The sequence below is a fragment of the Zonotrichia albicollis genome, chromosome 6 (assembly GCF_047830755.1).
Source record: "Zonotrichia albicollis isolate bZonAlb1 chromosome 6, bZonAlb1.hap1, whole genome shotgun sequence".
Lineage (NCBI taxonomy): Eukaryota > Metazoa > Chordata > Aves > Passeriformes > Passerellidae > Zonotrichia > Zonotrichia albicollis.
In genome coordinates, this window is record NC_133824.1 from 55915865 (window position 1) to 55927910 (window position 12046).

Genomic DNA, 12046 nt, shown 5'->3' on the forward strand with positions numbered 1-12046 from the left:
CCTCCCACAGACCCTGTTTTCTGATAACAGCTGCAGCAAGGCAAGTGGTGCCAAAAAAGGAACTGCACATTATCTGGGAGAAATGCAACCTGCTACAGGCCATGTCCTGGCACAGCAGCAGTGCCAACCTGTCACAGGCCATGTCCTGGCACAGCAGCAGTGCCCAACCTGTCACAGGAAATGGCCTGGCACCCCAGCAGTGCCCAACCCGTCACAGGCCATGTCCTGGCACTCCAGCAGTGCCCAACCTGTCACAGGCCGTGTCCTGGCACTCCAGCAGTGCCCAACCTGTCACAGGCCGTGTCCTGGCACTCCAGCAGAGCCCAACCTGTCACAGGCCGTGTCCTGGCACCACAGCGGTGCCCAACCTGTCACGGGCCGTGTCCTGGCACCACAGCGGTGCCCAACCTGTCACGGGCCGTGTCCTGGCACCACAGCGGTGCCCAACCTGTCACGGGCCGTGTCCTGGCACAGCAGCGGTGCCCAACCTGTCACGGGCCGTGTCCTGGCACCGCAGCGGTGCCCAGCCTGTCCCGGGCCGTGTCCTGGCACCGCAGCGGTGCCCAGCCTGTCCCGGGCCGTGTCCTGGCACCGCAGCGGTGCCCAGCCTGTCCCGGGCCGTGTCCTGGCACCGCAGCGGTGCCCAGCCTGGCACGGGCCGTGTCCTGGCACTCCAGCAGAGCCCAACCTGGCACGGGCCGTGTCCTGGCACTCCAGCAGTGCCCAACCTGGCACAGGCCGTGTCCTGGCACTCCAGCAGTGCCCAACCTGGCACAGGCCACGTCCTGGCACTCCAGCAGTGCCCGGCCTGTCCCAGGCCACGTCCTGGCACAGCAGCAGTGCCCGGCCTGTCCCAGGCCACGTCCTGGCACAGCAGCAGTGCCCGGCCTGTCCCAGGCCACGTCCTGGCACAGCAGCAGTGCCCAACCTGTCACAGGCCATGTCCTGGCACAGCAGTGCCCAACCTGTCACAGGCCATGTCCTGGCACAGCAGCAGTGCCCAACCTGTCACAGGCCATGTCCTGGCACAGCAGTGCCCAACCTGTCACAGGCCATGTCCTGGCACAGCAGCAGTGCCCAACCTGTCACAGGCCATGTCCTGGCACTCCAGCAGTGCCCCAACTAGGCAAATAAAAGCCCAGGAGAGACCTAAGCACAGGACTTCTCACTCTGGTGCACTTTGAGGAACGGTTTCAGCTCTGAAGAACATTTTCAGCTTGCAGCAGTCTCCTAGATTGAGAAGAAGCACACTGGAGGACACTGGAGTCTGGTCCCCAAAACAGGATTGCAGAGAAATCTGCCTGGCTAGGGAGAGAAGGGATTTTAGCCATACAGGTGTGGCTGGACTGGGCTACTCATCCTCAAAAGCCAATGACAAAATCCTTGGTTTTTATAATAACCAGCAGAGTCACAGCCATGGATGCTCCAGCCCCTTTAACTGTTCCTAAGCTGCCATTTCCCTGGCAGATGACAATTCTTTCACTTCAGCACCCTCAGTAAATCCAAGTCTGCTGGGAGATGGCAAAGCAAAGAGCTTGGCTGATGATGCTGCACTTGAGTACAGCTGGGCAGGGTGCAGATGCTGCAGTCTGCCACAGTTCAGAGCAATTCTGCCTCAGAAAACAGAGCAAGAGAAGGCCTTTAAGTGTTCTTTCCAACTTCTATAACCCTGATTCATCTGCACCAAGCACAGCTCTTGACACATCGTTTATACCACTAAAAACATTTACGTATTAGGTGCTTCCAAAATCAGGTGGTAGATGAAGAGACATTTTTAGGGATCAAAATTTGTTTTACTACTAAAACTAGGAAATAATCTGTATTTGCACACCTAAGATCTGTGATAGAGCTACTCCAAAGGAAAAGCCACATCCTGCTCTGCAGCATGACACACATAAACTGATCAATAGGTTCAAATGCAGTTAAAAAATAAAGCCTAGACGGGCAATAGTTGGATAAAGCCAGGTGTTTTTAAACTGAACACCTCACAGCATCATTTACTGATGCATTTCTCCAACCTCCACTGAAATCACTGATGCAAACCCTTAGGCAACAGTATCCAATTTCTTTCCACGTTTGCAATATACACAAGTGTCCCAGAGTACAGGAGGGCCCAACGAACTATTCATTCTGTGCACACACATTGCATTCCCACCCTTTTATGAGAGATCTTCTACAGATTTTCAAAATGAAAAGGGATGCATAAACTAGGAAACTAATGATGCAAATATAGCAATATATTCTTGGGGGTGTTGATAAACTGCATTGTTAGGAGCAGTAAGAGACTATTACTATTGATTCTGCTATTTCACTATTGTTTCCAAAATTCTGCCTTCAATTATTTCCACAATTTTCTTAGACACAATAACAGCATCCTTTTCAGCCAACAAAACCAAGCAAGGAGCTTTCAGACCACTGACACTGTTCTACATCTGTCTGGCACATTAGCATATTAGTTTATACACTTGCCTATCCCTACAGCAAGATTTTGATGGTCCAGGTAAAATGAAAACAAACAAACCAATCCTAACAAATCCTGAAACTTACACTGTGGCTGTTACGAAGTAGCTACTACGTACAATGAAGAAAATTCCCAATATTCCTCTTTAACATGCTATGAAAGAAAACATTATTCCTAGATGTCTTGAAGTTAGCATCTTAATAAACCCCCTGACATCATCTGATGACTGGGCCTGGCCAAGAGGAAAGAGAAATGAGTCAGTGCCTCCAATAAGCACCATAAGGACTATTGCAAGTGCTTCCAGATCTAAGGAAAGCAGCTCTACAATGACTTATCCACTACATGATGCACACACTGATCACATCCTGCAGAGCTGAATGGAGCTGCACTGGGAACTGGAATCCCACCCAGCTGACCTGTAAGAAAGCAAGATGAGGTTATTACTCCAGCTGCTATTGTCTGAAGAGTAGGAACTGTGCTGCTGAGCCAAAGGCTCAATCCTAAAATGATGTGGTGATTCATGCACACAGAGATGCTTCTAAAAATTTAAAACTATTTAACAATGAAAACGTTCTCAGTGAATCCAAGAAAATCCATTGGGAATATTTTAAAAGAATCTTATTAGTCCCTTAAAAAGAAGAAGATTGCATTCAAGTATAGGCTGCCTCAATGACATATTAATTTTCTTCATGTATTTTACTATTAAACAAGTACTTCCAGAGAACAGGTATTTATCAACACATCAGAAGTAGAAGAAAAATAACTGTTTTACATAGGGATAAATATTTGGAAATCTGTTCCTAACAGTAAGAAAATCTCATTTAGCATTTGGAAAAGACAAGTAGTCCTAGTCCTAATCTCCAGTATAGTAACTGGGTATTTTACATCAAAATGGGACATTTACCTTCAGCTGCCTCCCTTTTACTGAACCACAAAACCACCTCCTCTTTTGATTACAAGCCACTGGGACAGCAAAAAAGGGAATACATTAAACAAAAAGAGAAGTTGTGCAAATCTGGTTTTAGCAAAAAAACCCACAAACACAGCGTTGTAACAGAGAATTAAAATGGCATTTTAATGCAATTCAGGTAACAGCCATCATTATTTTATGTATCAGCACAGGCAAGACCCAAAGCATGCTGTGAGCATTCAGACCACCCAGGTACCACTGCTCTGCAGCATGACACATATAAACTGATTAATAGGTTCAAATGCAGTTAAAAAAGAAAGCCTAGACGGGCAATAGTTGGATAAAGCCAGGTATTTTTAAACTGAACACCTCACAGCATCATTTACTGATGCATTTCTCCAACCTCCACTGAAATCACTGATGCAAACCCTTAGGCAACAGTCTCCAATTTCTTTCCACGTTTGCAATACACACAAGTGTCCCAGAGTACTGGAGGGCCCAATGAACTATTCATTCTGTGCACACACATTGCATTCCCACCCTTGCATGAGAGATCTTCTACAGATGTTGTAAATGAAAAGGGATGCATAAACTAGGAAACTGATGATGCAAATATAGCAATTTTAAAAATCACCTCAAATTTACCATCCTCTGGTGGTATTCCTCAATTTCATGTTATCCAGACATTTAATTTCAGATGGCCAATTTAAATGGCAGGTTTTTGTTCCCTCTTGTTCTTTAAGTTCTACCTCACTCAGTGCTTTTCTGGTCATGCTTCCAATGAAATGCATCATTGTAAATTTTGCTACTGTATTCACCAAGTATTTAATTTCCTCACATTACACAACATAAAAATATACCAGTATAGGAAGATGAATTTTGTCCAAATTACTCTAAAAATGATGGAACATCTTTGGAATTCCTATACTCATCCCAAAGAGAAACTGTTCCTATCAATGAAGAAAACGATCAGGGCAACGGGCCATGGCTTCCATTGCCTAAACTTATTTTATGTAAGCACTAGTCAATTAACAGAACTGAGGTGGGCAAAATGCTTTGAAGAACCAAGTGGCCTGAAATCCACATCTGCTAGCCATTACTTGCTGGCACGGTATATTTCTAGCACACTATAAACGGTGCAAACACCGACTTTCTGATTTCCTACCCAACAGTCCAGACAACTCCTCTGAATAACAAAACCACAGGGCCCTTTCTAATTTAGGGCCAGTACAGCAAATGAAAGGCCGACCATCTGCATCGTGGGTCCCACCCACATGGTTTGCTGGGGTTCTGCTATCGTGCCAAAGGCCTCAAATTTCATATTTACCCTTTTGAGCCTAGTAAGAAGACAAGATTTCCTTGGGATTTCCAGTTAGAAGACTGCCCTTCATGCAAAGATACGTTCACTTCCTGAAAAAACGTGTTTGGAACTTCACCATGTCTACTGGTCCTCACTGCTGAACAAAGGCATGAACACCACAGCTTTAACAGCTTTAGGTTTCAATGAAAAACATTTATCTATATAGTAATATAGATATGTTCATCCATATAAAAATCCATATGTTTTTCCATATAAAATCCAAGTAAACAAATCCCAATGGGCTCAGCTCCTCCCCCACACAGTGTTTAATCTAACATAAAATGTTATGGTTGTTACAACAAAAAACACAATGGTACACAGTGTGTAACTACACACAAACTTTAATCTATAAGTATTTTCTGACAAGTTATTCAGCTTTAGCACTAACAAATAACTGTAAATCCCTCCATAACTATGCTATAATTAGAGAATTAGCCCTAGCAATACAACACATTCCCTTTCTGCATTTATACACACATGCACATAGAAAGCTATCACCAAATATAATAAAATTACTGCTAGATAAGAAAATACAACTTGGTAATTACACTGCTCTTTGGCTCAATCCTCAGATCACAATAAAAACCAGTGCAAAAGTTCACTGCATTATTACCTTACCTCTTAACATCTGATCACGTTTCCACATTACCTATACCTTCCTGATAACATGCTTATGTTAGATCACTATTTGTCTCCTCAACGTGCATATGCAACTCATTGGTTTAAAGATACAAAATATGAACACATGGTATTTCTTTTCCTGGTGGTTTTGTTTGTTCTTCTGGGGTTTTTCTTACAAATTATATGCCAACAGTTCTCAAGCACAATTTTTGAAGGACATTTTCTTCAATGCCCTTTTATCTTATCCTGGTGTCTCCTTGTATCACAGTAATTACTAAGTCTTTGTACATAAAGGTTAAAGTGTACTTCCATTTTATAATACAGTTATCAGTTTATTTCTGTAGGGAACACTCAGAACAGCACAGCACACCAGGCAATGCCTTTAGCAGCAAACTGATGGAGAGGGAATCACTGAGATGAGAGAACATCACTCTGCCTTACACCACAAGAGATGTTGGTGGCTTTCTTGCTGTTTATTTGGCATTCACAATCCAAAATCTCTGCCCCATCCCTGAGCCAAATCATTGCTCCAGGAACTATTGTAAGGGAGAGACAGCTGCAGAGCATTTTCTTTGATATTCTGAGCGAGAAGGTGAAATTGTAGGCTCCTTGTTACAAACAGAATAAATGCTTTCACCTGTGATGGCAGGACCATCACCCAGTTCAGCACCTGAGGGATCTTAGAGGTCTTTTTCAACTTCAATGATTCTATGAATCCACCTTTATTTCCCAGCTTCCCAAAATGTGGCCTGAATATCCCACATAATTGCTACTGGATTTAAATGGCATGCAGGGTACTTAATCCTTCCTTTGCTACTCACTGAACTGCAGACAGTGAGTTTAACCTCAAATGCAGAGAGCTCACCTAAAATTAAAATGCTCTCCAAGAGCAATTTTTTTTTAAACTGACAATCTTTAGAGAAAAATCCCTGTTTAACAGCTGCAGTGGAATGGGCTTCACATTTTCATTTTCCCTCTAAAAGCACCACAGCTATACAGTGATATGACACAAGTTGTTGGGATGGGTTCCCAACAGCAGGTTTTCCTACTACAAACAGGAATTTTCTGTCACAAAGAGGTTTAACTTCAATAACCAACCTCTATTTACACTGTGCCCCTGCAGTGACGCATGGCAGCCAGCAAAAATTTCCACTCAGAAACCAAACATTGCTTGGGCCACGAGAGTATTTTCTCCCCTGCCTTTTATATTATGAACTATGTCTAAATTTCTTGCAGCTTTCATTTCATTCCCTAGGAATAAACTATGAAACAGTTTCCTCTTAACAAACCCTTTGGTTCAGTCCTGTGGGAATATGATATCCCACTCAACGTTTCCACAAATAGATCAGAAATTACTACATTCACCCTGACAGTAATTAGAGACAGATGCAGTTTTGAAGAGAGGCCTGCATTGTATGTTATGGCATGAATTCTGATCAAATAAGTTCTGTATCATTTGATTAAATAACAGCAGGATTTGGCCCTGAATGCTGAGGGTGCTGCAAGGTGCCAACACACTGGTACAAGCACTGCTGTGGCACAAGCACTGCTGGCTTTCACCAATGTTTTTGCACCTTTCTGTGAGGGAAACAAGCGAGATGACACCCAAACTAAGCCAGCATTTGAATTAAGATCACTGGGAGAGCTCTGAGCACAAAGCAGGCCCCTGGAAGCTCTGGAAGAGGAGCCATGTGTATAAAGGCAGCATACTTCAAATCATGGCATGGAGCCAACAGCAAGCTTCCAGAAAACTGGCAGGCTTGGGATATATCCCACAACACAGCCACTGCAGCATTTACATGCTGAAGGAAAAAAAGCTACTGAAAGTGATCGCAGACACAAACAATCCTAGCAACACATTGCAGTCCTTTTCCTCTGAAAGTTACATTCCAGTTTGGCAATTTCAGTTTGCTTGGACTTTCATGTTTGGGGTAAATGACACACACCTTCCAACAGAAAGCAAAATCCCACACACAGAAATGGAATTCTTTACCTCACACAGATGTAATTCAGCAGGAAGCCAGGAAGCTTCCTTCAAGGTAGAAGTTTTGGCACATAGTTTAACTTGCCTGTTTAGAGCCTTTCTGTTGCTGGTAGACAGTTTTGCACCCCATAACCTGTTCCCCAACATTCAAGTTTAATGAAAAGCAGTAGTAAACCAGAATGAAATACACACGCTCTATCCAAAGACAAACACGTCTTTAAAGAAAATAACTAGCAGATGTTTTCTGTCCTGCCTTGCTCCTTTTGACTTACACAGGCCCTGCCTGTACACATCAGACATCCAGAGCCTTAAGAGGCTTTTCCTAAAAGGCACACAGCATATGTTTAGATCTATAAGAAGTCCTGCTGGCAGCATATGTACACTGTTAACTTTTCTAAACACTCATTTCAGGAATTTTCTGGGGTTTTTTTAACCTCGAGAGACTTTTGGGCAACAAATTAATGTAACTTTTAAAAGCCTACTCACTTCACCCCATAATCAATTTGCTTCTGCTTAAGAAAAGTGGTTAATTAACAAAATTGAACTGAATTAGAATATGATTTTGTACGGAGAGTTACGTGCTACTCTATGGCAAATCCTTCTTAACCATCCTTGAACACTGAAACCCCTCAAATCTCCTCATATTCACTATTTATGACTATAAAAATCCCAGGCTCATGGGACAACTGAATAATGTGGAACGAAGTTTACAAATCTGGCTTCATAGAGCCATTCCCTAAATAGGAATATTTTGTGAGTTCTGTAAATATTTTTTAGTCTCAAAGTACTCCAGGAGAATAACCCATGGGGAGAGCAGCTCAGCCCCAGCACTTCTCATGGCTCCGAGGCAGAGGGATGGGCGATGACTCAGGTCTCTCATCCCCTCTGGAACAGGACTGCTGGCCAGGAGGCTGGAATATCCATCTGCTCGGGTTCCTGAGGAGCTGCCAGCTCCAGCAGCCCTTCCAAGGAGGGCAAACCTTCGTCTGACACTTGCTGCAGACAACTGTGTCCCGGCAGTGCACACCTCTCCTTGCTGTCACTACAATGAGCTGCTTTGGGATAACTTCACAGTCAGTATTGCCATCATACCTCTCTGAAACAAGACTGCCAAATATTTTGAAAATCACGCTTTGCTCCTAGTGCTTGAGGTGTTTAAAGTGGCACTATATATGTTTTTCTAAAAGAGACAGGGCAGTAGAACAGATATCCCGAGAAGCCAACACAGGGAGCTTAGCGGTTCTTTCCTGCTTGAAGACTTTCACTTCTAAGACTGATGGCAAAGCATTATTCCCAAAAAGGTAATTTTTACAGGTCAGCATTTTCCTTTTTTTTTTTTTAAAAAAAAACCTATACAGTCTCATTCTGAAAATATCAACATGCTGTCTTACTTCTGACTGTTGATGCACGTTGCCAGGCAAGGTGCTGATAAACACACACTTGCATCATGTTATTTCACAAAATATTAACGTGAGCACATTTATTATAAGTAATGACACGGAGTGGAAACTGTAACATGGCCACAGCAAAAAAGCAAGGCCCTGACACAAATCCACTGGCTGCACATGCCCTGCCACAGGGTCTGTCCGAAGGTTAGGGGTGCCAGAGCATCCGGGATGGGGCAAGGGGAAGCGGGGAAGAAGGGACGAGGGGAAGAAGGGAAGAAGATTGGTCACATCTTCACCTTCCCAGCTGAGGTGGGGTCTGCTCATCCCTTCCCAGGTGAGCTGGGGTCCGCTCGGAGCCCCTCGCAAGGGCAGCCTCAGCTCCCCGGGGCCAGCGCCCATCCCAGCCGGGGGAGGCTCAAAGTTTGCTGTCCGGCAGAGGGACCTTTCTATCTGCTGTGTCTTCTAAGATAAAAATCAAGCGGATCCTCGTGTTTTTTTGTTCTTGGCAGGGTGCTGATACAAGAACCTCCATTTTCAAGATTTATTTGAGGATTGTAAAGATCGAATCATGGTTGGATCGTGCGCACGGAGAAGCGGTTTTGTTCTTCTCAAGCGGAAGCCGAAGGACTAAACGCTCGATGCGGGAGAGGTGAGGATTCACCCGGGACCAGCCCCGTGTCACAGACGCCAGCCTGCAGACCCCGGGCAGGAACCAGAGCCCCCCAGACCCCCAAACCACGCTCGCCTCCGCTCCCAGTTCCCCAGGGGAACAAGGGCGGAACAGAACCACGATCCCCCCTCCTCGCCCTCTCCTACCATCGGCCGACAGAGCCATCTCGATGAGGGTCTCGTTGGCTTTCTTCCCCAAGCGGTTCATGGTGGCCGCCTTTCCGCTGCTGCTGCCGCCGGGGAGCGGCCGCGGAGGCGAGCGGTGACTCAGGGCGGCGGGGCCGCCTTATGCATGCGCACTGTCCGCGGGGCGGAGCGGGGCCGGGCCGGGGGAGCCGCGGGACCCGCCACCGAGAGGGGCCGGGCTGGGCCGGGGGAGCCGCGGGAGCCGCGGGATCCGCCACCCAGAGGGGCCGGGCCGGGCTGGAGGAGCCGCGGGACTCGCCACCGAGAGGGGCCGGGCCGGGGCCGGGGAGCCGTCACGGAGAGGGGCCGGGCCGGGCCGAGTGGGGCCGGGGGAGCCACCGCAGCCACCGCAGCCGCCGCCCCCCAGCGGGGCCGTGCCCCCCGGAATTGCGGTGCGAGGGCTCTCCTGGCCCTTACGGGACAGCCCCGGCAATTCGGCAGCGGAGTCCATGGTATGTGTGATGTGTGTTCGGCTGTGTCCCCTCCCACGCTGCTTGTGCACCCGCAGGGGCAGAACGCACCTTGCGTTCCTTGCTGGGCGGTATCGAAAGCAGCCCTCGGTTAGCAGCGCTGTTCTTGTCACAAAAGCAAAACTTAGACCCATGTGAAAAATGCGAAATTTATGATTGGCTTCCCTCAAATATTGAAATGAATGTTATATGTGTTGTGTTAGAAAGTTATGCTGTAATAATTTTCTTAAGTAGTGTGTTAAATGTAGTTTTAGGTTATAACATAATGTTAAAATAGAAACTATGCTATGTAAGATACATTTTTTTGTAAAGAAAGGATTCACACTGAGATAGCAGCCACAGGACACCCGAATCTTTCAGAGAAAGAGAATTTATTGCCCCATTATCAAGAGAAACGAAATTCTTCCCACCTCGCTCAGCCCTGGAGACGCCATCAGGATTCAGGGGAAGAAACTGACACTGCCCAGACAGAATCCTGTGTTTGAATGGAATTTATGCATCATGGATGAGGTGTATGAATATGCAACAGGCTATTGCTTTTAAGGGTTAATCCTCTGTTAACGTGAGGCCTTTTTCAGGTTTATGCTGCCCAGAAAGAGGCACCCAAACTGTCCATAACTCTTTGCTCTTATTGTCTTATATTGTCCTAATCCCAATTGTTCAAATTTTATTACTCTAATTATATTGCTATTTGTATAACCATTTTATTACTATTAAACTTCTAAAATTTTAAAAACAAGTGATTGGTGTTTTTCACGCCGCTAAAATTTGCAATGAAGCAATTTAACTCTTATGAGGCTCCATTCACAGCTGCTGTCCCTGCTCCTGGAGCTGCTACCATTGCCACGTCTAACAGCCCCAGCTTCTTACTGCTTCCTTCAATCATCTCAGACAGTTTCCAACAGTCTTGGTTCAGTATATATATTTAATACTTTTTTGTTCATTAATATAAGCTCAAGCCTTCTTTCAAATGAACTTTTTGTATATTCATCTTCTACTACCTAGTAACTGTTTTGCACACGAAACTGACAGGGAGTTTTGTTACTTAGGCAACTGTAACACAACAGCACTTTCATGACTGATAAGAATTAATAGATTTCTTAATAAAAAGTTAATCAAGTCTGTCAGTTGAGTTGCTGGGCTTGTTTTCAGATCTGTACACAGTACTAAGCCTTTATTTGTGCAACATGACTGCTTCAAGGAGTATATTTTTAGTCAGGAGCAAGACCTAAAAATGCGTCTGGTTGCTCTCCAAAGCCTAAGATGTTTAGTCGGGGTTTCAGTGTCCCAATGCAGGATGGTGGGAACACAGAGGATGGGCTTGGTTCACCAAAGGCTGCCCTGAAACTGCCTGGGACTGCGTACAGTGCGCCAGATCACAAGGCTCTGTCTCAGAGCTGCACTTCCAAGCCTTTAATTTCCTCCTAGCACTACATATCTTGGATAAATGCATTTATACCCACAGAATGTGCAAGTATAGCTGCTGTTCAACAAGAGCCAGAAACAGCAAGAAGTGCCATGGTCAGTGCTCAGTTTTGCTCCTAATTGCACACTGCCTGTTCCCAGCTCCACCCAGCAGCAAACCCAGCCGTACCTAAAGCCCTGTGAGTGCCTCAGCCAGAATGCCAAAGATTATTTCAGTGACCCTTGTAATTGCACAGGCTGATAGTGTGTTGAGCTTTGTGCAAATTACACAAAGGGTAATTTGTGGTAGGGATGGGACAGGAGGATGCTCCTCCAGAATGAGGAATCTGTGGAGGCACACAGGAGGTCTGTGCAATACCCAGCACTGAATTTCCTTGCACATTCAGAGCTGAACCAGCCACTGTCTGACTCGGTGGGTTCACAGTTTGCCCATTCTTCCTTCCAAGGGCACACATGTTTTTTCCCTCCCACCTTCCAGGAGATATCAGTCTGAATAAGGAATGCTGATAAGGTGATGTATGACTTACATCAACCTATTAAACCAAATAATGTTTGGTTTGGGGTTTTGAGGG

General features: G+C 45.6%; 1 protein-coding gene across 8 annotated transcripts in view; it reads right to left on the bottom strand.

The window, feature by feature from the left end:
• Positions 1-9675, bottom strand: part of ANO5 (anoctamin 5) — a 61086-nt gene extending 51411 nt beyond the window's left edge. For 4 of the 8 annotated variants that reach the window (XM_026796451.2, XM_014270620.3, XM_074543899.1 and 1 more), the window contains exon 1: positions 9541-9675. In XM_026796451.2, the coding sequence (XP_026652252.2) occupies positions 9541-9601 (61 nt within the window). In that variant the 5' untranslated portion in view covers positions 9602-9675. The remainder of the gene's footprint in view (positions 1-9540) is intronic. The other 4 variants (XM_026796452.2, XM_074543901.1, XM_074543900.1 and 1 more) reach the window with 1 other exon arrangement.
• Between the last annotated feature and the right edge of the window lie 2371 nt (positions 9676-12046).